The sequence below is a fragment of the Aspergillus brunneoviolaceus genome, assembly GCF_003184695.1.
Source record: "Aspergillus brunneoviolaceus CBS 621.78 unplaced genomic scaffold BO95scaffold_40, whole genome shotgun sequence".
NCBI classification, from domain to species: domain Eukaryota; kingdom Fungi; phylum Ascomycota; class Eurotiomycetes; order Eurotiales; family Aspergillaceae; genus Aspergillus; species Aspergillus brunneoviolaceus.
The window spans coordinates 24,444-52,269 of record NW_020290770.1 but is presented as its reverse complement, the minus strand read 5'-3'; the positions used below and the strand labels follow the sequence as shown (position 1 = coordinate 52,269).

At 51.8% G+C, this 27,826-nt stretch overlaps 8 protein-coding genes across 8 annotated transcripts; 3 read left to right on the top strand and 5 right to left on the bottom strand.

Moving 5' to 3' along the window:
- Positions 1–137: 137 nt before the first annotated feature.
- On the bottom strand, positions 138–1,883 carry BO95DRAFT_415284 (GDP-Man:Man(1)GlcNAc(2)-PP-dolichol alpha-1,3-mannosyltransferase). The gene is made up of 2 exons (XM_025584344.1): positions 893–1,883; positions 138–809 (listed from the first exon to the last, which is right to left on the bottom strand). Exons 1-2 carry the CDS (start codon positions 1,761–1,763, stop codon positions 202–204), a joined length of 1,479 nt encoding a protein of 492 aa, XP_025441413.1. The 5' UTR covers positions 1,764–1,883; the 3' UTR covers positions 138–201.
- A 194-nt stretch (positions 1,884–2,077) lies between these two features.
- BO95DRAFT_161479 (kinesin family protein) lies at positions 2,078–8,128 on the bottom strand. The gene is made up of 4 exons (XM_025580736.1): positions 7,821–8,128; positions 7,352–7,675; positions 7,122–7,297; positions 2,078–7,062 (listed from the first exon to the last, which is right to left on the bottom strand). The coding sequence occupies exons 1-4, from the start codon at positions 7,978–7,980 to the stop codon at positions 2,473–2,475; spliced, it is 5,250 nt and encodes a 1,749-aa protein (XP_025441412.1). The 5' UTR covers positions 7,981–8,128; the 3' UTR covers positions 2,078–2,472.
- A 3,236-nt stretch (positions 8,129–11,364) lies between these two features.
- BO95DRAFT_161468 (uncharacterized protein) lies at positions 11,365–12,201 on the top strand. The gene is made up of 2 exons (XM_025580735.1): positions 11,365–12,103; positions 12,171–12,201. Exon 1 carries the CDS (start codon positions 11,525–11,527, stop codon positions 12,017–12,019), a length of 495 nt encoding a protein of 164 aa, XP_025441411.1. The 5' UTR covers positions 11,365–11,524; the 3' UTR covers positions 12,020–12,103; positions 12,171–12,201.
- An 807-nt stretch (positions 12,202–13,008) lies between these two features.
- BO95DRAFT_365007 (MATE family efflux transporter) lies at positions 13,009–14,604 on the bottom strand (the record flags this gene model as incomplete). Its single annotated transcript, XM_025582678.1, has 2 exons — positions 13,009–13,940; positions 13,998–14,604. The coding sequence occupies 2 exons, from the start codon at positions 14,602–14,604 to the stop codon at positions 13,009–13,011; spliced, it is 1,539 nt and encodes a 512-aa protein (XP_025441410.1).
- Positions 14,605–15,660: 1,056 nt separating this feature from the next.
- On the bottom strand, positions 15,661–18,435 carry BO95DRAFT_161440 (uncharacterized protein). Its single transcript, XM_025580734.1, has 2 exons — positions 18,366–18,435; positions 15,661–18,256 (listed from the first exon to the last, which is right to left on the bottom strand). Exon 2 carries the CDS (start codon positions 18,221–18,223, stop codon positions 15,818–15,820), a length of 2,406 nt encoding a protein of 801 aa, XP_025441409.1. The 5' UTR covers positions 18,224–18,256; positions 18,366–18,435; the 3' UTR covers positions 15,661–15,817.
- A 1,193-nt stretch (positions 18,436–19,628) lies between these two features.
- Positions 19,629–21,850, bottom strand: mdv1 (WD repeat-containing protein; the record flags this gene model as incomplete). Its single annotated transcript, XM_025589773.1, has 5 exons — positions 19,629–19,904; positions 19,956–20,770; positions 20,822–21,025; positions 21,084–21,696; positions 21,767–21,850. The coding sequence occupies 5 exons, from the start codon at positions 21,848–21,850 to the stop codon at positions 19,629–19,631; spliced, it is 1,992 nt and encodes a 663-aa protein (XP_025441408.1).
- An 821-nt stretch (positions 21,851–22,671) lies between these two features.
- On the top strand, positions 22,672–23,906 carry BO95DRAFT_443594 (chorismate mutase ARO7). Its single transcript, XM_025586690.1, has 3 exons — positions 22,672–22,833; positions 23,041–23,692; positions 23,745–23,906. The coding sequence occupies exons 1-3, from the start codon at positions 22,763–22,765 to the stop codon at positions 23,820–23,822; spliced, it is 801 nt and encodes a 266-aa protein (XP_025441407.1). The 5' UTR covers positions 22,672–22,762; the 3' UTR covers positions 23,823–23,906.
- Positions 23,907–24,294: 388 nt separating this feature from the next.
- BO95DRAFT_443593 (WD40 repeat domain-containing protein) lies at positions 24,295–26,382 on the top strand. The gene is made up of 3 exons (XM_025586689.1): positions 24,295–24,551; positions 24,611–24,776; positions 24,876–26,382. Exons 1-3 carry the CDS (start codon positions 24,514–24,516, stop codon positions 26,016–26,018), a joined length of 1,347 nt encoding a protein of 448 aa, XP_025441406.1. The 5' UTR covers positions 24,295–24,513; the 3' UTR covers positions 26,019–26,382.
- The last annotated feature ends 1,444 nt before the right edge of the window (positions 26,383–27,826 follow it).

Below are 27,826 nucleotides of genomic sequence, written 5' to 3'. Positions count from 1 at the left end.
TGCGGAGGATAAGAGATTCAAGGCCGGCGGCACGTGTCGCGACGTCACGTCCGCTGCGCGCAGTCACGTGAATCTATATCTATCACCAGTACGGAGTGGAGTATATGGGAAAAAGCATCCGCCATGTAATCAATGAGCAAACAAATTCTAATATACTGTACATTGCAAAAAGGGTATTAGATTAGCAAAGCAAAGTCAAAGTCAAAGCAACCTGAGAAGCACGGTAACCAAGACGGCAAAGACAACGCCCAGGATAGCCAGAAACACCAGGATCTGCTGGAACCCACGGAATGGCGGCCTTTCCTTGCGGAGCATGTCGTTGATCTCTTGCTCCAATTTCTCGCCCATCGCAGTGAGCGAGAACTCGCTCTCAACCCGTTTCTTTGCCACAGCGGACATGCGATCCAACTCCGCCGGGTCCATCTCGTAGAGCACCTTATCCATGACCGCCGTCCACTCGGCGTCGTTCTTTGCATCGCGAAGCCAGCCGGTCTCGCCCTCGACAATCGTCTCGCGGGGGCCACCAGTATTCGACGCGAGGACAGGAATCCCCGCGCGCATGGCCTCGACCGGCACGATACCGAAATGCTCGTTGACGGGCGTGTAGAGGAGCAGCTTGGACTGCAGCAGGAGGGTATCGCGGAAGGCCGTGGGCACTGAGAGCAAGAAGAGCACGTCGATCGAGTCCGGGACGGATAGCGCCGAGACGACCGTCTTCGCCGTGGCAGTCTGCAATCCCAGACTCGTCGCCAGCTGATCCAACTCCTTATGGTACTGCACATTCTCCTGAACGCGGTTATCGTAACCACCTACATCAAATTTCATCCCACATTAGCCCACCGCCCCTCGCAGAGTAACAGTAAGACTCAAAAAAAGGAAACCCAGAACTCACCAGCAATAACCAACCTGGTCCCCAGCCTCTTCTCCGCGCCCAGCCCATGATACGCCCGGATCGCGAGCGCCATATCCTTCTTCCTCTCGAACCGATTAACACTCAGCAAGATCTTCTTCCCACCCCACAACCTTTCCTCTCCTGGCACCTTCTCCCCAACCTTCTCCCCTTTCACCGTGGTGTCCACACAAGGATAAACAACACTCAACTCCCCAAGCGTCTCCGCCCCGAAGACCCCCGTAATCACCCCCCTCGTGAACCGCGAATTGGCCACAACTTTATCCGCCGCACCCATCGCCCACCCCTCGAACCAATCGAACGGCGCCCGGTACAGCGTCTTCACCGCCCGCAATAATCCCCCACTCTCATCCCTCCAGGCGAGCAACTGATCCGGAAAATGGCAGTAGAAGAGAATGCGTTGCTTGCTGCTGCTGCTGCTGCTTCCGCTCCCCCTCCTCCTCCTGCTCCTCGTCGCACCCCAAGTCTTCAGGATCGGAACGCAGGCGGGGACTTGATCTACGATGAAGATCTCCTCCTCCTCGATTTCCTGCGTGCCGGGATTGTTGTCTAGAGCCTCCCCCAGTAGCGACAGGGTCAAATGCACCTGGCGCGCAATGGCCATGAGGACGTGGAACCGGCCGCCGAGGTGCGCGGGAAAAATCGTGTTGCCGCGGACGCGCACGTCGAGGGTCCCGTCGCGGGCCTCCTCGAAGCAGTGCGACTTGTCGCGGTGGGAGGTGTAAACCGTGACGCGGTGGCCGCGGTTCTGGAGGGCCAGGGCCACGTCGAGGATCAGACGTTCGGCGCCGCCTATGCCGAGGTCCGGGTGGATGATGGTGATTTTAGGGAGGCGGGGGCTTGGGGAAGACATTGTGGAATCGTGGTGAGCCCTACAGGAAGGGCAATTACCAGTAGGGAAGATTTTGGCTGGCTAAGAAGGAACGGAGAAGAGAACGGCCATTTCATGCGCAATGGGAAGGGAGAATCTTTGTATAGCTTTGGTGTTAGGGGAAGAGTACACGCGGCCACTATCGGGCCAGTTGATAAGCTGATTAGCTTGTGTCATGTGATGATAACAGTTGCCGGTGATATCACAGATGAAATCTGTGTGTATTTCGCTGCATGGCCATTTCAGCCATGCATGCACTTACACCTTACAGGCTAACGTGGATCGAGAAGGTGAAGTCAGAACCGCAAGAACTATGATTTCTAGCTCATTTCGCTATGAACAGCTATGCTAGACAACTAAACCAACATGCTCACTCGATGCATGTGTAAGGTGTAATAACAGGGTAGTCGAGAAATGTACAATAACAGGCCATACAGTCAAGGTCATAAGGTGAAATTCATAAAACACAGGATGAATGAAAAGGAAGAAAATCGCGCAAAAACAACACAAAAGTAGTGAGGTGTGGAATACACAGAGAGGAAGCGAAAAGAGTATCGACCATGTCCAAAATCAGAGGGAGTCGACGTGGAATTCATCATGGTACAGTACAAGGCTAAATTCATCTGGCAGGGGTGCAAGGATAAGAATAAGCAAGCAAACAGAGAACCTCCCACAAAAATGAGTGCTTTATTCAGAAGCAATTGAGCGTGCTCTTCTTTTTCTTCTTGTTGAGGGCATTCATGCGCTCTTCAAGCTGTGCTCTGGCGGCTTCCGCCTCCCGCCGAGCGTTTCTCTCCTCCTCAACAGCTTGAAGAGAAAGACGCTGTGAGGTGCGCTCCTTACGCAAAGTCGTGAGCTCCTCCTCCAGTTGCCAGGCCTTCTTCTTCCAACTGTCGCAATCGGTCTTGACCTTGTTACTCTGGGCTTCTAGATCGCCAAGAGCTTCTTCCAACGTGGCCGTAAGTTGTTTTTCGGCGTTCAAGTGCTTCTCAATGGTACGAATGCGCGCCTCCTGGTCTTCAACAATTTGCGTGCTGACCAACTCTTTGCTGGTATGCCGCGAGCTTGGCGGAGAGATACTGCCAGTTCCGTTGGTTGCGGCTGCGATGTTGGGAAGTGGTGGCAGAGGAATTGCTGGAGGTGGAGAAGGAAGGGAGGCTGCCGAGGAGCTCTTGCGAAGGTTAGATGTGATCGAGCTGCTGCGATCGTGAGAGCTATCGTGATTCTTGAGTTGCAGCTCAAGTTGCTCAATCCGCAAACGGTAAGTTTCAATCTCCGTCTCGTAAGTAGCAATCTTGACCTTGGCATCCTCCAGAGCTTGGTCGCGCTCTTGTTGGATCACGGAAAGGCGGTTGTTGTGTTGATCGAAGCTGTTTGTGATCTGCTCCTCGAGCTCCTCAACAAGACGGACACTCCGCTCCTTTTCTTCTTGAACTTCTGCAAGAAGCGCCTCCTTTTTCTTCACCTGTTCTTCCTTCTGCAGAAGAGTATCCTCCAAAGTGGCTACCAGCAGAGCAAGCTCATTTACCTTGGCGTCTTTAGCCGCGTTAGTTCGAGTAAGCTCCTCGAGACGACCAGCTTCGCTGCTCTTGTCGTCTAATTGCTTGCGCAAATCATCATTCGAATCCATAAGCTCCGCGTATTTGTCAGAAAAGTGCTGCTTTTGCATCAAAACATCCTGAATCTGCTCCGCGAGGTTGTCAGCCGTAACATCGGACTTCAACAATCGCGAAACCGATTGCATCAAGGTCGTCAATTCGTCGCGTGATGCCATGATCTCAGATCTCAGTTTTTCCATGGCTTGCTCATGGTCGCCATTCATATCCGTGAAACGTGTCTCATACTCAGCCTGCATGGCGGCTCTTGCGCGAGACTCCAACTCCTCCTTCTCTCGTCGGTGAGTCTCGTGCAGAGAGTCAAGATCCTTCTTGTAAGTCTCAGAGAGTGATCTGTGGGTCTCAATCTCTTTCTCCAATTCAGCCATGCGGTACTGATGCATCTCTGCCTCATTGCCATCGTTATCCTTAGCGGTCTGGAGGTCTGTCAACTGCTGCTGGGCTTCACGATATGATTTCTCTAGCGACGCAATCTTCTCAAGGTTGATGGTAGCTGTAGATTGGTGTTCCTCAATAACCCGTTTTAGCTTACTGACAGTTTCTTCTTGTTGCGCTCTTTCGCTTTCCAGCTCTCTTGCAGCAGCCTCTTTGGAAGCGGATGCTTCACCTGCAGCAGCTTGTTCGGTACGCATTGCGTCCAAAGAAGCCAGAGCAGTATCAAGTTCTGCTAAAGTTGCACTAAGCTGCTCTTCCGATGACTGCAGAGATTGAACAGCATTTTGATGTTTGTTCTTCCACTCGAAGAGTTCGCCGTTCAAGGAATTGATCTTCCGATCTTGTTCCTCGGCACCGGCATCGTAAGCCTTAGCGGCTTCTTCTTGAGTTTTGAGGAGACCCTTGAGCTCTTCAATTTCAGACAGCAGCAACTTCTCCCTAGCCTCGTGCGCAGCTCTCATTTCAGTGATAATATTCTCTTGTTGAACCACCTGATCACGCAGCTGAGACACGAGACCCATGTCCACCTGAGATGCACCGCCCTGTAAGCTAGATCTCTCTCGAGTGAGTCCGGAGATAATCGTGGACTTCATTTCCATCTCCTTCTTGACACTTTGATTCTCAGCTTCGAGCGCTTGGATACGCTCCATGCGATTATACAGTTCGTGCATAGCAGAATCGAGGTGCACCTCAAAGTTTTGCATGGTATCAGGACGAGACTCGAATTCCTCAGATGCAATGTTACGTAGCGCGGCCAGAGATCTCTGTGCACGATCAACACTGCCAATCAGGCTCTGGCTTGTCTTACGTCTGATCACAGGGGACTTGAAGCCCGGTGTTGTTGGCGGCGATGACGACTTGGGTTTCTGCAGTTCGGCCTTGAGAGTGTCAATGAGGCTAAGTGTTTGTTCATGTTCAGCCTGCAGCTGTGCATACTTCTGCGTCATGATGCTAACACCTTCTTGGTGCTCAGAGAGCAAACGACGCATCTGCTCAACCTCCTGAGCTCTGGCTTCATCGACCTCAGAGATACGAGCACTGTTTGGGACCTCCTGCTCAGTCAATTGCTCGTTTGTATTAGACGGTTCGTGCGAAGCAGCAGGCTCCCCGGCCAAGGATAACTCCGATGAGAGTGATTGCGAGAAGGAACGTTGTGTTCCAACTTTCGACTCGGGGATCTTCGCATCGTCTAAAAAAGATACCGGACGTGAAGACGCAGTGGGTGATAGAAGGTTCCGTAGGTCCGATCCGGGATGGCGTGCTTCATCTGCAGCATCCTGTTGAAGCTCAGCAAGGGCCTTCATGGCAGCCTCGTACTTAGACTCGAGCAATTCATAGTCATTAAGAGTGGTCTCGTGCTGCAAGCGCAAGTCGAAAAGCTCTTGTGTTACCGTTTCAAGTTTGTCAGCAACAACCTTCGACTGAGTAGGGCTGGGAGACCGGCTTTGCGCATCCGCAGCTTCAGGTTGAAGGTGGTCTGTTGCATTTTCTAAGGTCTTCAAGTCGCGCTCGTCTTCTTCAGCGACCGACTGCGCATCGACTTGAGACTCGTCCGCAAGTGTAGGCACCGATTCGCTCAGTCCTTCATCGGATTCCGGGATAGCGGTCTCGGCAGCTTCTGTCAATACATCAAGCGAAGTTGCGCGCAAGCGAGGGTTGTAGGCGCCCTTGGTAGGAATACTGGAAACGTGCTCAAACTCATCACTGAGCTCGTCCTCCTTCTGAGTGCCGTTTTGTTGAACATGATCGAGCTCATAAAGAAGATTATCTAGCTTCCCTAAGCTTCTCTGGCGCTCGACGACGTGCTCGAGTCGCTCCAGCTCTCTCTGCATCAGCTCCATGTCTTGATCCGCCTCAGCCAAGCGCTCCTCCAGAGTGGAAATGTATTCCTCACAGTTGGCTTCACTTTCACGAGCACGGCTGAGCTCTCTGCGCAACTCTGACACCATGGCCTCCTGCTTCTCTTCGCCAGACGATTGTCCATCGAGCTTTGATTCCAGTTCGTGCAAATACGCTTCCGTGCTACCCTCACGATCTAACAGTTTCTGAATGCGGGACTGTAATTGTGAGTTAACAGTCTCGACATATGCACATTTAGTCTCGCGTTCAAGGAGAGTGCTTTCTGTCGTGGAGAGAGAAGACCGAGTGTTCGACAAAGAGGTTTCAAGGCTTTGTATAGTTTTCTCGTATTCGAGAACAACCTGCTCAATAGACTCTGCGAATGATTGAGACCTCTTGAGTCTCTCCACTGAGCTTTTGCCGACAACACCAGCAATGTCGTTTGGATCTGTTTCAGCGCCCCTTTCAGAATCCCGGGCCAGCTCTGAGATAAGCTTGGCATGGCGTTGGCTGAGCGCATTGTAGCTCTCTTGAACATCCAGCAGATGGTTTTGAAGTTCAATTTCTCTCTCATTCTGGCGCTCCGTTCGTTCAGCTGGGGCGACGCTTCGCCGGTCCGCCTCTTCTGCATTACGTAACTGTTGACGCAAAAATGCCACCTCCGCCTTCAGTCGCTCAATAACCGCATGCTTGTCAGAATCATCGTTGACCTGTTGGATGCGCGGTTTGCTCTGAATTGCTCTAGCTCGCTGCGCGTACTGGACGGTGTTGAGCGTTTCACTCAGGTGGAATTCTGGGGGAGTCACGCAGGCAATCATGTATGTATAAGCATTTCCACCGAGCGAGTCCTGGAGCAGCCGGGTAAGTTTTGAATCGCGGTAAGAAACGTGTGAGCCCGCTTGGCGAGACGAAAGCTGAGAGATAACTTTGCCGAGTGCAGCAAGCCCGGCATTGATCGAGATACCTTCCCTAGCCCGTTCGCCCGATGCTCCGGTGTTCTTCAACCTCTCACTTCCTGCCAGATCAACAAAGTGAAGCTTGCTATCAACTGTGATGGTGTGATCCGATCCAGGTGTCATATCTACCGGCATGGACATTCGTTTGTCTTTAGGTGACACGATTCCGTTCGAAGATTTCCGCTGAACCAGATTCAAGCTGAATACGGCGTGCGAACGCGAGGATTTTGCATTGATGGCAGTCGAGTCAGTCTGTCGAATCGAGGATCCGAAGCTCAAGGCGCCCATCAAATCTTCCACCGAATTGATATTCACCTGGTGTAAACCAGTGAGGATAATCCGGCCTTTGGTATCCTCACGGATAGTGACCGCGCTGCGATCACTGAAGGGCGTATTGTCAGGGAGGAGCAAATCTCTCAATTGCTCATTATAGATCTGAGCAAGTCAGTCAGTGGGGGCGATTCAACTACTGATAGGATGACTGAGGCTCTTACTTCCACGTAAGAGGCCTTAAGCTGCCAATTTTTCTCGACGCTCGCTTTCCCAAAACTAGAAGTGGATCCGACCGAGTAACGAGCTGGAGTGCGAAGACCGGATGAACTGTGACGGTTATGCTTGGGCGGGCCGTCTAGTTTCTCAAAAAGAAGTTGCGCGGCACGAGGAATGATTCCTGAACATGTCAGTATTCACCGCACCGTACATTGCCAAAGCATGTGATACTCACCCATAGATTTCGGGTCGTGTTGTTCAGTAGGTCCCGAGGTTCCCATGGTGTAAGACTTTCCCGCGCCCGACTGTCCGTATGCCAGGATGGAGACATTGTAACCCTGCAAGAAAGAAGTCACACTGTCGCTTAGATATTCCCAGATCCCGTCCTGATCAACCGCCTCGGAGAACACGCGATCGAAAACGAAGAGCTTGCGGCCCTGAGGAACATCTACTGCAAGACTAGTCGGGTTGATGACATGAACCATGGGCCGCTGGAAGCGTTGTGGAACCAGTTCATAGTTGGGGTCGTCTGGTTTTAAAGCAGGTCGGACACGGACGGCTATATTCGCGTCAGCATGCAGAACACGAGCGCGGAAACGCATCCTGGAGTTCGCTGCTTGGATGCGATCATTGCGGTATGCCACAGCGATCGCAGCTCGGCCAACAGACCCATAGGCTGCATAAGGGAGGGCAGATGAACGCACCAACTTTGACAGCCGTTTTTCCATCTTCATCCGAAGCTCGACTTCCTCCACCATGTTTACTGCTAGTACTGAGGCGACTGTTGCTTCTTTGAGTACGCATGATGGTGCCAAATGCTCGTTGGGGCGCATTTGACGGCGATCCTGGCGGCGTGCCCGTCATGGCCTTTATAAGAGGATGTTAATGTGGTCGGTCGGGCAGACAAATCGAGGGTGTGTGATAAAGTGTTACTAGTCGGTCATGGAACGGACAGAAGCGTCATCGGCGGTGATTCGCTGGTTGTTGAGGTCTGGGGGGGGTAATTAATTATTATTTCGGAGAGGAATCGCGTGAGTTGGCGGCCGGCGACAATCTGCGACATTAACAAGTCCTCTCTTTGCAAGACTGCTGCAACAACAAATACCTATTTCACGGGATATACACAGTCAGAAAATCTCAATTGGCGGTAGGAGGGAAAAATGAGACAGCCAATTCCAACCGGGGGGGGCTGCAGTAGGAATAAAGGAAGTGAGGAAACAAACAAATGCAAAGGAATGATTGCGGTCACTATTTCCAGCCCGAGCGCATATAGTGTGGCTGTTCCGAAAGAAGCAGACTGCTTTTGCGGGAGGGTGGAGGGAGGGGGTGTGGAATAGCAGGAGGGGAGGAGGAGAAGAAGAAGAAGGAGGGGAGACAAGGAGTGACAGGTTTGAAGCTGCAGTGAAGAAGAAAAGGAAGAAGAAGAAGACGAAGAAGAAGGCAAACTCCTAGGGTGCCAAAGGACACCCAGGAAGGAAAAGATGTAGCAACACTCGGAGCGGAAACACTCCTGAATGACCGGTAAAGTTTATTGGTGGCATCAAGGTTGAAGCGAATTGGGGCTGGGGAGGACGGAGAGACTGGAGACTGGGAGTGTGAGGGAGGGGAGAGGGGGGGGGGGTTGGACCGAGTAAGAAAGTGGAGTGCGTGAAGGGTAAAGAGTCAGGAATCGTCACTAAATTCAAAAAGGAGGTTAGTAGTACACTACTGGGTATACTAACTCAGAGGGTTCATTTTCATGAACCGTGAACCATGATTGATGTTGAAACAGTCTAGAAAAGAGACAAAGGTAAAAATAGAGAGAAGAGAGCAGAGGAAGCCAGAGAAGAATGAGAAAACAGATCGAAAACTCGATGACTGATGAAATTCTGACCTCTTTCCCCCTTTGGAATGTTGGATACCCGTCAAGTTGTTATTGTTGTTGTTGCTGTTGTTGCTGTTGTTGCTGTTGTTGCTGTTGTTGCTGTTGTTGCTGTTGTAACCTGCTGAATGAACGATGATGATGATGATAATGATGGGTGATGGCATTAATGCACTCGGACCTTTTTTTTCGTCAGGTACGGTCGCTCAACACTCCATGAGTACTAGCTCTAAAGTTACGAGGCCAGGGGGAGACAAACCCACACCAATCGAGGTCCAGAACATTGGGAAACCCGGGACTATCTTCATTTTTGCAGGTGTCTATCGGTCTATCGCTTCGGTCTATCAATCTATCATACCAACGTTGATGATGTCGACAGTGCAGTACAGTACAAAGCACATCTCACATACTCTTTTTTTTTTCCGGGATAGTTCAGACAGTCCAGAGACTCTTCCCAATCCATCCATTACAATCAATACTTTACATGTGCCGGATTGCCGGCAACCGCAGTTCCACGGTTCGCGGCGGATGGAAATCCATCCAGGCACCCGACAGCCCGGTCTTAACAGATGGATAACTGTGAGTTGCGATGGAGCCTTTGAATGTGTCCGACCCAATCGTTCTTGTTCCGGTCTTGCTTGATGTTTCAGGTTTTAGAATGCGATGAAAGTACGACGACCATCGCTGCCTTCCACGTACACCCCCCAATTTTCGACGCACGCAGAGACAGACCGACACAGATCACTGACTTTCTCTTTCTGCGCCCAAGCAGAACCATAATTCCTCGACGCAAGGAAAAGGATGGACGGGAAGACACCTTAAAAGCCAGTTCAGCTGCCAGTGTAAACAACCTCATCCAATCTCGCTATCGACAACCTGCATGCTCCTGTCACACCATGTCAGTCCAGTGTCAAACTTCGACTCTAAGAATAAACTACTGGAGTCCACTGGGTGCTGAAACACGCTGGCCCTGCGAACTCAGGAACCACACGGCAACCGGGTACTGACAGCAGATTTGTTTTGTTTCTTACGCGCAACCCACGGCCAGCCACTAATCAAGCAGAAATGAAGAGCGACGGCCGACTAGAGGCTCCTGTGCCTATCTAGGCCGAATTAAAATTGCACGGGCATGGCCGCCCAGCACGCACATACACTCTAATCATGTAAAGGAAGACGCTTGACGTCGACTGGCGCATCTGAAGGCCGCTGCTCTACGATTGCGGGTCAGTCTCTCCATTACATATGGTGCCATGATGAAGCACAACGAGGGACAATCCATGCCTGATTGGAGCAAAGCTGTCAACCGGCAAGTGGGACAGTAAGTTAGCCGCGGCTATGAGGCTAGGCAGTCAATGAAGTCCATGAACAGGCCCAGTGGATTGCGGCATCGTCGGCGTCATCTTAGCAAAATGAACTTACAAGCCTTGAAAGTCTCTCTTAATTACCTTTTGAGTCCTTCGTCCTAGATGGGACACAGCGGTCAAACTTGACTGCAGCCACGCGGAATGCCAGTCGTCTAATAGCTGAGAATTGATTGCGACGGCTCAATGAGAGCAATCCACATTGATTGACCAGGGCATGGCCCACCAAGTCGAAACCCCGACTCAATTCGAGAAACAGTCGAACGTGGAAAGGCGAACTGGAGCATGGATCATGGGGGTTGCATTAGTTCCTCCCCACTTATGTATCGACTAAGTAGTAATCTATTCTGTTCTCTCTGCGAGCGATGACTGGCTAGATAACCCCTGGTTGCATGACCAAATATCCTCTGCTCTTAGAGACCCAACTCAGTCGCAATATTGAAACAATTATTAGGGGACTGTTAGGGATTCATAAGCAGGATTAAATTAACTAGATAAGTTACTTGGGCAGAGAAAGGAGGTAATACATCTGTGAAATGTCACGTGTATGCTACTAGGTAGCTGGATAGCTGGGACTCTCCTGTTCAAATGCACATTTTTCAACAACAAGAACAAACTACCCGTACGAGTCGAGATAGAATCAAGGAACCAAGGAACTGAGAAGACGAAAAGGCGACCCTTGATCCAAAATTAGTACCACTTCAATCCAACCGTTGACCGTTAAGCCCCTCAAGCCCTGCCAGGTTATCAGCACGGGCACCTTTTCAGATATTGCGATCTTGAAGGGGGGAGGCAAATACTGAGGAGTGACCCCAGCCTCAGCCCAACCAAGGCGAACCAAGCCTTCGCAAGATCCGCTTTGCATTTCTCCTCCCGTAGCCGTGGCCCAGACATATCTCGAAATTGCTTATTTTTGATAGAGAATCACCGACAAATGCATGTTCTTTGGCACATTTCCATTCGCAGCGATTAGTGACAGCCCTCGGCTATCTACCTTAGCGCTGTCCAAATCTCGCTTGAGTTTGACTTGCCCCCCCTGAACCTTCTCCGCGACCCTCCTCTTTATCTGCCCAAGCCGGCCGATCTTCGACCAGTCCGGCAAAGGCCCAGAACACCACTATGGGAAAAGATTGTCTCCGGATCCGGAGAGGGGGGGGGGGGAAGCATATCCACACGTGTCAGTGAGATGGGTATGTTCCATGGGTTCCTGCCAGCCTGGGCTCCAGACCGGGGTGGCGCTTGCGTTTCAGCAACAGTGCCAACTCCACCTCTATCTAGTAGCCGATCCATTGACAATGCCGACGAACGCTCACATACCACCAACATGAACTACAACAAAGTCACAGGCTGGCAACCGATCCATACGCCTGTGCGACAGGTGTATGGATGTCGCACGGGCCGATCGGTTACAGCACTCCATTCAAACCCAAATATCCCCATCATCCGAGATCTAGACCCTCACCTCTCCAACAGTTCAACTACACATATCGAACTTAGCCTCCTCCCGACCGATCCAACCTGCAAGGATGAATCTCGACCTATAGATCCCATCCATCCCCAAAAAAGTGTTATACTCCCTTCCCGCGAATCCGCAGCCTCCCTGCGCACGTCAATCATCCACCGCGGACGGGACGACCGGCAGCAAGGGCGGGCCCAATCTTCCTTTCACCCAGGTCTCTAAACATAAACTCCATGCAAGGATGCATAATATATGAACCTCAGAATCTACGAGTGAGAACCTTGCGGGGAGCAGCCAGAGGCAAAGATACAACACCCTCTCGCCCAACCCTGCACCTTGCGACTATTGACCGTTGGACTGATCGCGCAAAAAGTCTAGGAAGTGAAGTATGCAGCCACATCGTCAGATCAAATCTGCCTGTCATTCTTGACAAAAAGAAAATCCTCCTGCGATCGTCGTCGGGGCGTTCGCTGAGCCTGGACCTGGACCTGACCTGACCTCTTCCGATCCAGCAGTGGATGATCTCCCATCTTATCTATTGTCGTCATATGTGGCGTTTTGCCCTTGTATGCAAGGGGGACGATGTGATACATTGCTATCCGTCTTTTGGGGTGGGTCACCCGCTTGTTCGTTCGATGTACCGTAGAAACGACATGTCGAAGTGGATGTGTACATCCTTTCGCGAATGTAGATTATCTACTCAAAAGAGACTGCAGTCTGTAGTGGTGGGATTACTGGAGCCTGGGACGGAATGATATAGTAAGTAAACTTGGAAAGTGTGGAAGGCGGCCGGAAGAGGAAGCTCGTCATATGGGCCCGGGCCTACATCCTCGTCGACCTGACCCGAACATACACTTCTTCTCAAGTCTGAGTACCTAAATGTTGATTTGCCTACACCCAAGCTCAAGACTCAAGAGATCATACCGCATCTGAAATGAGAACAAAGTTTGCCTCCAGTCCAGATCCGTCCTGCATTCGTCTCATGCACGAGTGATCGTTCGAACTTGGCTCTGCCTCTACAATCCTCCTCGACATCGGACCCTTCTGGTTTGTTGGCAGCCTCGATGATGCTTTTTATCAAAGTATTTGATGGTTCTCAAGTACTTAAACTCCGAATTAGAGGATAGGGCAAGCTGATCTTGAACTTCTCCCCAGAGATAGCAGGATAGGAGCCCAACCTCATACCTCATCCAAATGCACCTCCAGTCAGATCACACACCCACAGCAATACCCTCAGCAACTGCCTGACAGTCTCCCTGTTTATCAGCATCAATCCGCAGGAATGCCTTATCGACCTCCCTGTCCCAGTCACTTAGAGCCACAATCGTCCACTCCAGCGCGCCAACCAGATACAGAGCAATGCACTGCCCAACCCAGAGACCCTGAATCCCCCAGCCATGGAAGGCCAACCAGATCCCCAATGGTAGCGCACCACCATAATAGCTGACCAGATTGACCAACGCGCCCACATGCTGTCGCCCCATGCCCCGAAGACTGCCCCCACAGCTCCCATTCAGACCATCTGCGATCTGAAACAGCGCCACCCACGGCAGGACGTCGGCCGTAAGCGCCACCACCCGTGCATCGGAGTTGGCAATCTTGGCGAAGTCGTGACGAGTGCCCATCAGCACCACCAGCACCATCCCTCCCAGCACCATGCTCAGACAAGCGGCTGCGTTGGCTGCCCGGGACGCTCCCGCGGCATCTCGCGAGCCCAACAGATTCCCGATTCGCGCAGATGCGGCGACCCCGACCCCGAAGGGGATGGTGTTGAGGATCTGGTCCGCGGTCATGATGACACTTTGCGCGGCCAGGGGGATAGTCCCGAGTCGACCAGCGGCCAGGGCCACAATCTCGAAAGCCCACCACTCCGTGCCCACCTGCACGACTCCCAGGAGGGCCAAGCGCGCAAACGTCCCCAGGTTGCGTAGGGCTTCGCGCGACCAGCCGCCCCAGCATTCGGCCCCCGCAATGTAGCGGGTATACAGGACCAGCAGCCCGAAAGACACCCAGTACGAGACGCCCGTGGCGATTGGGGCGCCCAACAGCCCCAGACGAAGCGTGGAAGAGCAGAAAAGGTTGAGGCAGAGATTGCACGGAACCGTGATCAACAGGACATAGGTTCCCGGACGCATCAAGCCTACTCACACAGGTTAACCTCCATATCCCTTTGTACGTAACAATAAGAGTTCCACACAACCTTGCGCCTGAAGATACTTCTTCATCAACTCGAAATAGATATACCCCAGCCCCCCGGGAATCAAGCAAGTCAAGAACCGGGCACTATCCCTCGACAGCTGGGGCTGCTGCCCCAGCAGGAGAAAGACGGGCTCCGCGCAAGCCCACAGCCCCGCAACCGGGAGGTAGAACAGGCCGAGCAGGAGGAACCCGCGCTGTAACAGGACCCCCAGATCGTGTTTGTTCGCGCTCGCGGTGAACGTCGAGGACGCCAGCGTGTCCAGCGCCGTCGTGCCCCCGAGCGCGATCATCCACCCGGTGACCGCGGCGAACATGAACGAGAAAGCCGCCGTGGCGAGATCCTCGGGCGACGTGCGTCCCACGATCAGGATCGAGGTCGCCTGCAGGCTGTTCTGGAGAGCGTAGGCAAGGATCACGGGGATGGAGTCTCTCGCCAACTGGAAGATCTCGCCGAGGAAGGCCGGGAGGACATACCGTCCGTCCTGCTCGTGGGAGGAGCATGCGGTGGGAGGGTTCGAAAGCAGAACAGACGTCTCGTCGGGCTGCGGACAAGGTTCACAGAAGCGGTGTTCGTGCCTGCCGGATGATGCTCTGGAAGCCCTGCACATGCTCGATTGTTGACGCTTCGTCGAAGGAGAATAATGTTGGTGCTTTCCAGACATCGCATACAGTGATGGTGCCGCCAGTATATAAGATCCTTCTAGAGATCTCGGAAGGATTGACTAGATGGATGGCCTATACGAGCCGTGTAACCTCGTTAACCTTATTTTCTTGATATCAAAGCGTAGATCTCAGTCACTGCCAGGTATAACCCAAGTGATACGTTGCTCAAGGCAGGCAGCGACGAGGTCGGCCGTCCATCTCATCCTCCAGATCCTCTGAGAAGCCAGAAGCAAGGGATGTACGCGATGCAGCAATAACCCCTCCAACTAAGCCTGTCCCAGAGCCTTGCCCATGTCGGCCAGACGAGCTAGATTGTCGAGAGCAATTAAAAGGCACAGGCATGGCAGATCCCCAATATGTCTGTTACTTGGCGCGGGCTTGTAGACGAGACGAGGACGCTAACTAAAACTCCGAGGATCGAGAGCTAGGTAGTATCTAAAAGAGACGATAGCTTAAATCCCGGAAATGAAGGATCGAGAGATCGAGATGGAAGCCGATAGGCAGTAGCTCCACTAGCCTTACCCTCACATGCTCTCTCCTGTCCCGTGTTGTTACTGTCCTAGAGTCGCAAAATTGCGTGGCTGCAGCGAGACGTAGGACCCATTTCGAAACCAGTCCTGCTGGTTGGGATACGCTATAATTTCAGATAGTAAGGGGGTTGTCAGGAACAGCTTGCACTTTCGGTAAACAACCTAGCAAGACAAGTGATCGACACTAAGAATGACTTTGAGCGGAAGATTATCTTGATATAGTCGAAAAAAATACTAGCATACTGGTCTATCGATCTGAAAGAAAATCATCTGGTGTGGCTATGTAAGAACAACAACAATCATCAGTTCGAATGATATGCATGACTTCGCCGGATGGTATCTACTGCAAACAGCTCGCTTGGAATCGACCAACCTTGAGCTCAAAAGAAAAGGAAGAATGACGCCATTTGCACCGTACCAAAGAAAACATAAACCCAAAAATCAGGACCCCAGCTGATTCTGTCCCAAATGCGCCTCAATCTATTGGTCGTATCCATGCATATTTAAAGAGAACGCCTGCGGGAATGTAGACATATAACGATAAAATATCACAGAGGGAAGAAGAGAGGTGGAAATACCAGTAACGGGAAGGAGACAAGAAGAAAAAGGTAGAAAGTAGCATAGTGGACTACTTTTTGCCGAACAACTTCACCCGATAAATACATGTGTTATCGGCCCCCCAATTGTTCTTCGCACGTATAACGACCTTGTCCACGCGGATCTCTGGGTCATCGATCACAGCATCAAGGATGAAACGTTGCGCATGCTGGTCCGAGTTGATGTCGTAAGTCCATCTTCCAACACGATAGAAAGCTGGTCCGAGCCGCTCATCATACTGGCCCCAGTAGGCTTCTTCCGATTCGCCGGGATAGGCCAGCTTGAGTGCATGCATTACGGGCTCATGCAAGACGAAACGCTCATCATTGAACAAGTCGTCCTGCCCGGCAGGATTATTAGGGCGAGGCGTCAGTTTGGCTTGGGCCTTGAGGTATTCACCCCACGACTGTTCAGGATAAACCAAGGTGTCGTTCTTAACACGGCGGAACCGGACCCAGAGCTCCATGTCTCGGGGAGCAAGTCCAGGGTTCAGCGCCGCTGCTTTGGGGACGTGCTCGACAACGACTTCTTCAGGGACGATTCGGTAGCCAAGAAGAACACCAACTTGTGTCATCCCGTCGCGCAGGACGCTGCACCAGCAGTCTCCAATATCTTCCCACGCTGTCGCGACGGACAACGGGGGTTGCGGGCGGCGAAAATTTTCTTCCAGGAAGTAACTGTAAACTTTTCTCCTGAAACCGATCTGCTGCGTCACAGTTGGACTCGTTTTGTGCGGGTCAACTATAATCCCAAGTGGTACAGCTAGAAAATTAGTTTTCGGAATGTACGTGCCAAGGAGTGTCCCAGTGGATACACCTTTTGTCGGCTGTGCTCGAATGTCGGCTTTGACTGTTTTGATGTCCCTCGATAGAGTTGATACTTGTGAACCTAGTTTGGACATCTGTGCGCTGAGACTGCTGATCGCATCTAGGCCTGTTCCGTTCAATGGTCCATAATACCGAGGTTGACCGAATGGAATCATTCCGCCCAGGTAGTTAGAACTAGTCAGGACCATTATCGCCAGTGCCAACAGCGCAATGATTCGACCAACAGCGGATAGTTTCTCACGCGTAGAATGTCCGATATCAGGCCATTCATTGAAAAGCGACGGCCGGATGAGCGCTGGCTGCTCCCTAGCAGATGCCCCGTCCGCGTGAAAGTGAGGAATGTCAGATTTGGTAGGGGCTGACAGTTGGGTGACAGGGGAGTCCTCTCTAAGGAACTCTGGTTGTGGTTCCCATTCGGGCTCCGGTGTAGTTTCCAACGCACCTTCCTCAAACACTGGCGAGAGAGAAGGCGACTTGGCGGGCGTTGGTACCTTTGGTGGGAGCGACGACTTTTTAGGCGTTGGTGCCTTCTGGGGTAGCGGCGACCTTCTGAGCGACGGGGCCTTCGATGGTGCGCTCTGAGGAGAGGAATGTCGAAGAGGCGAAGGTGACTTTTCAGGTGAAGGGGACTTTGAAAGTGAGAGAGACCTCCAAGGCGATGACGATCTATCCAGTGATGGTGATTTCGGAGGTGAAGCCGACTTTGACGGTGACGGAGACCTCTCCGGCGAAGGCGCCTTCTGGGCTACCATCGATTTCAGCGGGTGAAGGGGCTTCACAGGAGGTGATTTTAATGGTGATGATTTGTACTGAGAAAGTCTTGAGTCCGGTTCCTCCTCTTCATGAATAGTCGACACATCTTTGACGAATGCCATTCCAGAGACCCGGCGAGGAGGGGCAGTTATATTCTTGCCATCGGACAATGTCCGCCGCAAGTCGTCATCATGAATATCTCGCTCGATCGAGTATGAAATCACGGACTCATTGTCAAGTCCAGACGAGCTGCTCAATGGCGGCTCGTCATGCGCTGGAACTCCCGAGCGCAACAAAGGCGACGGGTATAGCTTATCAGCAGGTACATGGGGATATCGAGATTCTGGGGCAGGGTCCAGTGCGGGGCTTGAGGTTGTCGATATAGTATGCGGAATCGGAGGGGTAGGAGTTGCAGTAGATTGATCGTTTGGGTGGTAGCCATCGATAGGACTGGGGGATCTTGTCGCATCGCGGAGTGATTCGAGTAGCTGCGTTTGGTCAGGAGTTGGCTCGCGGCGTGTTCTTCGTATTGGTGACACATTAGCCGACGAGGATCTTCGTCGGCGACTACGATCCGCAGTCGACGCACTTTCCTTTTGCTCCCGGTCTTTCGCATCCTCGATACCCTTCTCGATCTGGCCGGCCATTTCAACCAAATCCATGTGAGGGTTGAGGACCAGCTGCCGAGGAAGGAGCGGCGTTTCAGCCGAGCCATATGCAAATGATTGTCTAGTAGGAAGGTTGGGCAAGGCTTGTGTTCGACTGTCCGACATCAATTGGTGTTGAAAGTATGAAAGAGCGCCCTCAGCGCGAGGGGTTGACCCGTTCTGCCTGACGGTACCGCGTCTGGGAGGCATTTTGATTTATCTCGAAAGACTGTATCGAAATGTCTGTGTTATTAATATTCAGAATTAGCTTCCTCCCTGGAAGTGCACTGGGTTTGGGTTGAATCCGTGTGGGAGATTAGGTCCGAAGAAGTGTGAGCGTCGCTCTACTCACCCCGTAGATTCCGTGTTGAATGCAACTCTCCGCAACCTCGGAAGAAATGTTGACGAATGCGCAGGCAGCCTCGACGAGAACCGGAAAGAGGAAAGACAAGAAGTAGTTTCAAAACACAGATAGGAATCTTTGCCGAGGGAAAGTTTGAGTCATAAGTGTGCACAAGGTGAGCGATGCGAGTTGGGCTTGAGAAGATGCGGCGAGGGCGACTTAATGAAGCCCGAGAAATGGTTCGGAGGAAGGTGGGTGAGAACAAAGTGACAAAAGAGTCCTTTGTTCGGAGACAACCTATGTTGAATATAATCGAAGTAAATTTTGAGTTGCCATGCGACACAAAGAAAGCGATTAGTAGGCTTGTCCTGACAGCCTCAAGGAGATCGTTCTGTCCTCATCCGAGAAGAAGGGCCAGAGACGGCGGAGGCAGTAGGACGCGCCGGTTTCACGGTTCAAACGTCTGTTGCTGCGGGGTTGGCGACACCTATATGATGATTCAGTGGGGTATGGAATGATTTGCGCATGAAAAAGACGCGTAACGCAAGTCAGAATTGTCTGGAAATGTGCCGTTATAGAAGAAGGATGCGAAGGAGATGTTGGAGCAACGATGAGGAAGGGAACTGGACCAAGTGGAATGGAGGAGGGATGTCAATATTACAGATACGAAGGTAGTACACACTTAATTGCCTGTTCGGGAATGGTTGTTACCACGGTGTCCGCGCTTTACAGTGCATTGAGTATACAGAACGAATATCATGACCACAAGCAAACTACTCGATACTATTTCCAGTATGTACTTATCGATTGCAAAGAGGATCGACTTGTAACCTTGAAGTAGACGAAGCAGTGCAAGAGTGGCAATGTTCCTCGGTCCTAAGCACCAAACCACCCACGCCGTATGGTGGTGGTGGGTTCTCCTCTTTGTTGCTCCATCACAACCACAATGTCCGTGAAACCCAAGCTACGTTCTTTATTTGCTCAGCTATTTTTATATATGGCATTGAGGAAGCGTGTTTCGAATATGAACAAAGACGAATTTTAAGCATCGGGTAGTGGAGTGGCCACGAGAAGGGCATCATGTATCAGTCAAAAACTAGTTTACAACGGATGATCCTACCGTAAGACGCCATGGTTCCTTTCTATGTTGGGTCAAACGTAAAGATAATATACAGTCGCTGAGGCATTCAAAGCAGTCACAAAACACAAAACCATCCAAATGCTAGCATATGCGTGGCATGGTTTTGCATGCTATAGAAATGTATAGTCATCTCAGCATGTCCACGCCGCAACGATACCGTCTTTGCGGCCTTCAACTAGGAAGCCATCCTTCAGTCGCACTCGCTCGACTGTTGCAGGCGATGGGCCCTGTTCATCAGCGCCGACTCCGGCGCCGCAATCCCAGTGGTGGCCATCGGCTTTGTCGTAGACCTTCACAACGTTCTCTCCTGCAGCCGCAACAATCCGCTTGGTATCGAACATCATGCTGGTAATGGACTTGTCATAGGCGTAGGCATCATAGATCGATCCCATTCGGAGATCCCATATCTGAAGGCAATTAGCACCCAAGCAACCAAGCCCAGAAACAAAATAACATACCCTGATACTGCGGTCTTGACTTCCAGTGACCAGATGCACATCGTCGAATTGTAGGCATGTAACAGGGCCAGTGTGGCCCACCAGGCTACGATGAACCTGTCCACTGCGCAGATCCCAAAGACGGACCATACCGTCTGCCGTACCGCAGGCTAAAGCGGCATCGAAGCACTGGACAGCCCCGACAAAGTCTGCCGATGCGTCCGGCAGGCGTCCTGAGGGGCGCCATTGCGAATCTCCTCCCAGCGACGACGCCTGCGCGGCCGCCCACAATACATCGAGCGTTTGCACACAACGCCCTTTGACCAGATCCCACTGTCGCAGTGTCTTGTCGGCTGACCCGGAAATCAGCGTGTCGCCCTTGAAGTGAAGCGCGGTAATTTCGTCGACATGAGCGTCTAATGAGTAGACGAAGCAGTCCTCCAGCGTGGTGGAATGGGATGCCACGGAAGCGTCGTCGGCTGGAACGGTTTCTTCGTCTCCATCATCGCGGCGGGTGATGCGATTGTCGCGAGTGGTCATCGTTCGGGCGCGACTCAAATCCCATAATTTGACAGATGCATCCATCGAGCCCGTGGCAACAATGTTGTCCTCAATCTGAAGACAGCGCACCGAAGCATTATGCCCTTCCAGGAATCCAATGCAACGGCCAACATTAAGATCCCAAACCCGCACGGTGTCATCCAGCGCCGCGGTGATCATAGTACCAAATGGATAGTCGAAATCAATCGCAGTGACCATGTCGGAATGAGCCGTCATCTCTTTAATCTCCGAACCCGGGCTGAAATGTTCATGTAAAATTGGCATCGAGCGTTTCCCTGTTTTGTCAGCCAGTGTTCCCTCACGGCATAGTAGAGGGAGAGACTTACTTATTGATTTCTGCTTGACGCTCTTAGGAGAAGGAATCTTTTGGTATATAGACTCAGACATGAAGGATGCATCCATTGCCGGGTCTTCCGAAATGGTCGAGTCATCGTTTGCTGCTGATGACTTTGGGGTTGCCGGGGCCTGAGCCTGCGCTTGAGCTGCTTCGTCTTGTTCAATATCTTCCAACTTATTATCAACCTCCGTCACTAAGCCTTGGTCAGCCGCTAGCCGAGATCGCATATGGTAACCCTATTTCCTGCTCACATTCATGCTCCAGTTCGGCTTCCTCCATCTCTAGGCTGGCTAACCGGTCTAGAACAATCTTGCGCATGTTGTGCAAGTTTGCGATCTTATTGTCTATCTCATGTATCTCCGAGCTGCACATATTCTTGCGAACACCCATCAGGTCCATCCTGCGGCTGAGTAGATCTCGTTCCTTTCTCAAGTCGGTGGGCGCGGAAGGTAAAGCGGCATGCGTCTCCCCATCCTTCTCCCCATCCTTCAATAGCTTCTTGCTCTTGGACGAGCGCCGGCGGTGGGCCTTTCGATATTCAATATCATCTTGGGAGGCTTGAAACCCTTGGAAGAGCGAGTAGGAGCTGCTGTCCTCAGGTATGTTCATGAGAAGCTCATCAGGAAGGGAGGAGATGGCTCGCGATTGGATCTCGGATGTAGACAGTTTAGAGCGGACCAAATCGGTAGGTGTGGTTTGGGTCAGGGAGAACACATTGCGCTGAGCAGCAGGGCGCCGCAGCTCGCGCTGGATGTCAACCATGGCGTTGTGGTAGTGGCCGCCGTTGGAAGATTCGGAAGTCGGTCCCATCAAATGCCCAGCAGTCGATGTGACTTTCCGTCCAAAGGCCTCAATATGACGAGTCTGATCCACGGATAGAGCGCCATGTCAGTATTGATCTGTTCTGCCGCCAACAACGTCAAGAGAACACTACCGTGATGCCGGTTCCTAGAAGACCATCCTGTTCGACAATATCTGATAGACCGGAAGGCGAATCATCACGACGGCGCCTGTCCATGACAGCAACACCGACGAGGGGGGCGAAGGAGAGCTTGAGGCACTCAAGCCCATACGAGAGTTGCAGCGTTGGGAAAGGAAAGGGTCGTTTAGCAGGGTGCGGTCGTCAGTCGGGCAGCTGGTCGGCTTTCTTTAAGCCTTGAAGATTGCGAAAAGAAGTTCTGGATGGACGAAGTTGCACGCGATGAATTACCGTGTTTCGGGTGGTATTTTACTGGAGAGAGCTCGAGCTCAGTCTCCACCCAAGGAAGGGAGAGAAGAGGACGGTGGCTGTGCGTGATAGTATGAGAGGTGAGCGATAGAACCGAAGAGAATCGACATGACGCCAGAAGAAAAGTGCATCGAATCCCCATATATATTCAAAGGTCTTTTCCCAACCATCAGCGAGTCTTCCTCTCCAGATTTAGGCAAGGCAGGCAAGGAAAAGAGAAGGAACAGGCACATGACATGACGGCATCACCAGCCACAAACCTGTGATCATCCTAAATTACCTACCGCCTGTGGTACGGTACCATCTCCCCGAAGTCGGCCTAGCAGTACATAGATTACCGTAATTACCACGTATAGATGTATAAATCGGATTTAAAAGTGACCTAGTCCTCCCTGTCAGGGCGCCTTATAATCAAAATCCGGCGACAAATCATGAACCAAATACTGGGATCTTAGTTTGCTATCGCGCATTGAGCTCGTATAATTTGTGCAGCCGTCGGAATGTAGTCCTTATGCCACTCTCAAAATCGAGTCAGAGCCGTGGAGATCGGCAAGGCTAGTGCTGTAGGTTCTGTAACCTGCCCAGCACTTAAATCCGATATCGTTCCCAAGGAATGTTTGAAACCTCTACATCGCCGATTCTCTGCTTCCGATAGTGAAATTTAATTCTTTTCTTTCCATAAATTGATGATCTTGCAACATCATGGATACAGCCATTGATCTTTCTGATGCCTCCAAGGCGTTGGATCTTGCCAACATCCGTTTCCAGCTAATGTGAGTCGACGATCAGCCGGAAATAATCCTGCCCCTCCGTCCGTCCGTCACTATCGAAGATCCCCTCATTCTTAAGACGGTCGACCATCATCCCTGCTGCTCGCCCCCTCCCCCCACCGTCGTATGGCTTCATTTTCATTGCATACCTCACCACTTAGCCTCACTCCCTAGAAATCATAGAACAGCCCACTAATCTGCTTCCTATAGCCGACTTGAAGACACTATCACTTTTCATTTGATCGAACGAGTCCAGTTTCCCCTCAACAAGCCCGTCTACACTCCCGGCGGTGTCTCGATCCCCGAAACTGATATCAGCCTCTTGGACTACCTGCTTCGCGAGCAGGAACGCATTCAGTCCCGCGTCCGTCGCTACCAGTCGCCCGATGAATACCCTTTCTTCCCCGAGGTTCTGGAAGAACCGATCCTGGCGCCCCTGCAATACCCCAGGATTTTGCACGACAATGACGTGAACGTCAACGGCATCATTAAGCAACGCTACATTGAGAACATTCTTCCCGCCGTCTGCGCTCAGTTCGGTCGTGAAGACCGCGGCGAAACTCAGGAAAACTATGGCTCCTCGGCTACCTGCGACGTCAGCTGTCTACAGGCCCTCTCGCGTCGCATCCATTTCGGCAAGTTTGTCGCCGAGTCCAAGTTTCAAAAGGAACCCGAGCGCTTCGTCAAATTGATCAAGGCCAATGACCGCGAGGGTATTGATGCTGCTATCACCGATGCGAAGGTCGAACAGAAGGTTCTCGAGCGCCTGGCATTGAAGGCTAAGACATACGGCACCGATCCCGCCTTTCCCACGGAAAGCGGGCCCAAAATTAATGTTGAGGCGGTGGTTGCGATGTACAAGGTGAGAATACTCCTCTACTATGAGGTCTGGAAGTTCACTGATTGTCTTCCAGGAATATGTCATTCCCCTTACCAAGGTCGTCGAGGTCGATTACTTGATGCAGCGCCTGAAGGGCACGCAATGGGAGTGAAAAGACACGGGTGAATACTTGTTTCTGACCTACGAACAGATTTCTTAGATACTATTATGATACCATTAAAATGTGCAATAGAAGAAGGCGAGTTCCATACCATGTAGAATAGGGAATCACGTGATCACAACTCACTTGGTGGGTAGATCATGTATGTGCATGTCTGGATGTTTTAACACAGATCTTCAAAGTTCTAGAAGGAGGTTTTATCCCGAACAAAGTGCTTCCAGCCTTGTCTTACCGGCTTGAAGGTAGAGAGATATCGACCACCAGGCAAACCGACTGTGCAGCATAGTGATCTGACTCAGCAGCACAATACCCCGCCTTGTGAGCAAATGCTCCCTCATTGGATTCTTGCCTTCACCGCCCACTCTAGATCGAAACACGTGCCCACAGGTCCCGCGGCCCCTGGGCGCTGCACGCGCGAAACCGACTGTATACAAAGCAAAGGAATTCATGATTCCCATTCACTCAATTTTGCGTTTGACCACCCGAACCTTTAAATTCCTGCCTCCCTGATTTTCTGCCATGCTCTGAACTTTTTTATCTCTCTCAATTCCCCAATCCGACTGCCACAGTGACCGCAACAGCAACCACTCCCGATCGCTCGTCTGTGTGACGAAGTGCGTCGCCCTCTGGCGGCCGCAACCCGAAATCGCTTTCGAATCCACCCAACTTCATATCTCTCGTCATGAGTCAAACGTTGACAACAAGACAAGCAGAGGAGCTGTAAGCTTCTCTGCGAATTCCGATTTGAGTTGTCTGCTGATCCACTGATACAAGGCTAGGCACAAGTCCCTAATAGCTTATCTATCTTCCATAAATGCTACCCGAAGCGTTGCGACCATACGCGAAGAGCTCCCGATCGGCGACGGCTTTGACGACACCGCATGCAAGAAATATGAGGGACTGCTGGAGAAAAAATGGACGAGCGTGGCTCGGCTACAGAGGAAGGTGAGAGCATTTTTCTCCCTACCCCGCTTGAAATCACCAACCGCTTGCCCTGGGCGCGGGACCGGGAGAGGGGTTCGCATGCGCTGACGAACAGTGAAGATCATGGACTTAGAGTCGAAGGTGTCGACCTTGCAGGCCGAATTGGACTCCATGGCCTTGACGTCCCGATCACGACCTAACCAAGACCCTACGAGCTGGCTCCCCTCATCACCGGCGCGGCACAAATTTCAGTCGCACCGCGATGCAGTGACTTGCGTTGCCTTCCATCCTGTCTACACATCGCTGGCGTCGGGCTCCGAAGACTGCACCATCAAGATCTGGGATTGGGAACTAGGCGAACTGGAGAGGACACTCAAGGGCCACATGCGGGCAGTTTCGGGTCTGGACTATGGCGGACAAAAAGGGCATACACTGCTGGCGTCCTGCTCAAGTGACCTTACAGTCAAACTATGGGACCCTAGCAATGACTATGCCAATATCCGAACTCTTTCCGGACACGACCATTCCGTCTCGGCGGTCAGCTTCTTGCCCAACAACGGAAGTCTGCTCGTGTCGGCCAGTCGCGATGCCTCCATCCGTATATGGGACGCATCCACGGGCTATTGCGTCAAGACAATCCGTTCGAATGATAATTGGATTCGAGACGTCTCCCCTTCATTTGACGGGAAATGGCTGGTGTCGGGTGGCCGAGATCAGGCCGCCACTGTGTGGGAAGTTGCGACGGCGGAGGCGAAGGCTACACTATTGGGTCATGAGAACTACCTCGAATGCTGTGTCTTCGCGCCGCCAGCCAGCTACAAGTATCTAGCAACCTTGGCTGGCTTGAAGAAGCCTCCCCCTGCAACCAGCTCAGCCGAATTTGTTGCGACCGGGGCTCGTGACAAGACGATCAGACTCTGGGACTCGCGGGGACGGCTGATCAAGACCTTGGTCGGTCATGATAACTGGGTCCGAGGCTTAGTGTTCCATCCTGGAGGCAAATATCTGGTCAGTGTGGCGGACGACAAGACTATCCGGTGCTGGGATCTCTCACAGGAAGCCAAACTCGTCAAGACCATTAGCGACGCGCATGGACACTTTGTCAGCTGCATAAGGTGGGCTCCCGATGTGGTGACGGATGATGCTGTCACAGAAGAGACCACTGAGGCTGGTCCTGGGGCTCAAAGACAGGAGGCGAACAAGAAGATCCGGTGCATCCTGGCCACTGGAAGTGCGGATTCATGCGTGAGGGTTTTTTCATAGTCGGCGGGCGAAGACAAGAAAGCTTCAAATCTTAATCCCAGCGCTCTAATGTCTTCCTATTGTTCTATCTTACTCGTGACAGGAATCGCGATGCATTCATCCTTCTCATCCACTCTTCATGCCCCTGCTTGCCTGCTGCCTATCTGGACATAAAGTTTTACCGTGTTTGCTGTACATTTTTGAACATCATACCTTAGCAATGCATGTGAGGGAGCGGGATCATGTCTTCATATGCCTTTTGACTTGCGGGTATTGCTGCGAAACTGTTCTCTTACAAAGCTGAGTCGGAGAGTAGTGACATTGGGGATTTCTTTCGGAAAAGTTCGTCAACGGTGCTGGTCTCGTTGCGAGCAGTTTCTTAGACAGCTTGATGAATGACATGTGAGAATAATTATCTGATGAATCGAATTTCATGTTGTTTCATGCGTCGATTTGAGGTAGTACATGTTGAACGATGCTGTGTACAATACAGCACATATCCATGGATCTACAGTATAGTCAGTAGTTCTATTAGGCTCCCGCGGTCCTCACCCGGCGAACGAACCACGGCTACTTTCATTCTCTTTCCTCAGCCCACTCGGAATTCACCCTCCGCTCCACCTTTCCTTCAAGTCCTCCTTGCAATTTCAAGGTTACCAATCGCTACTCTACAAGTGCGCGATCTACGCTGCCAGTTTGCGATGTCCTGAACATCAAATTTACTGGAGGTATTTTGTGTGGTGCGACCATCCTGCAATTGAACGTCCCGCCATGGTCCCGTCCACCTCCGAACCGGACGAGACATCGAGCTCTCTAATTGCCCACGAACCACTGATCGACAGACCAGTGAGCCCACATACGGTGATTTCAAGAGCTTCATCACGAGTTCTGCTTCGACTCTACATCTCTCACTCTCTCTCGACATGGAATTCCCGCATGTTTGAATTCGGCGCGGTCCTGTTCCTGGCGTCCATCTTCCCCGGAACCCTGCTATATGCCTCAATCTACGCACTCGTGCGGTCCTTATCGGCCGTTGTCTTGTCATCATGGCTCGGTTCGGTTGTGGACCGATCCAATCGATTGACTGCACTTAGACATTCGATCGGTACGCAGATGCTTCTTGACCTTCCTGTCGATAGTATGCTAATAGCATCCTAGTCTGGCAGCGACTCCCCGTAGCGGGCTCCTGCGCTTGTTTTGTGGTGCTACTTGCTTCGTCGAACTCGACCCTGAGGATCTTTCTCTTCTTAGCGACAGTGGTGCTGGCCTGTTTCGAGAAACTCGCCGCCACGGCCAATACAGTAGCAGTGGAGCGGGATTGGGTAGGTTCATGACATGCACGACTGCACGGTAATTTTCTGATGTGCTGAGCAGGCCATTGTTGTGGCAGATGCTTTGGAGATACCTCGTCAAGGTAGGAGCTCTCTAGCATAATCTGGCTCGATGTAAGCTGACTGAGTAGACCTCAACGCATCTATGAGAAGAATAGATCTTTTCTGCAAGCTCATTGCCCCCATATTCATTTCGCTGGTTGACGGCTTCTCCACCAAAGCTGCTATATGGACGACTCTGGGGGTCAACGTGTCTTGTGTTGCTGTTGAATATGTTGCCATCGCACAGGTATGATGGGTCGTGTCGTGTCCGATTCAATGCTCACCAATTCCAGGTCTATGCTTCAGTTTCTCAGCTGGGACGTAATATGCCAGCGGCTGGATCGGAGGGCGCCCTGGGCAGTGCGACTGAAACTCGGAGCGTAGCTCAGCGATTTAAGCAGCGGATCACAGACGCTGCAGCCCCGTGGAAAGAGTACATTCGAAGTCCTCTCTTCC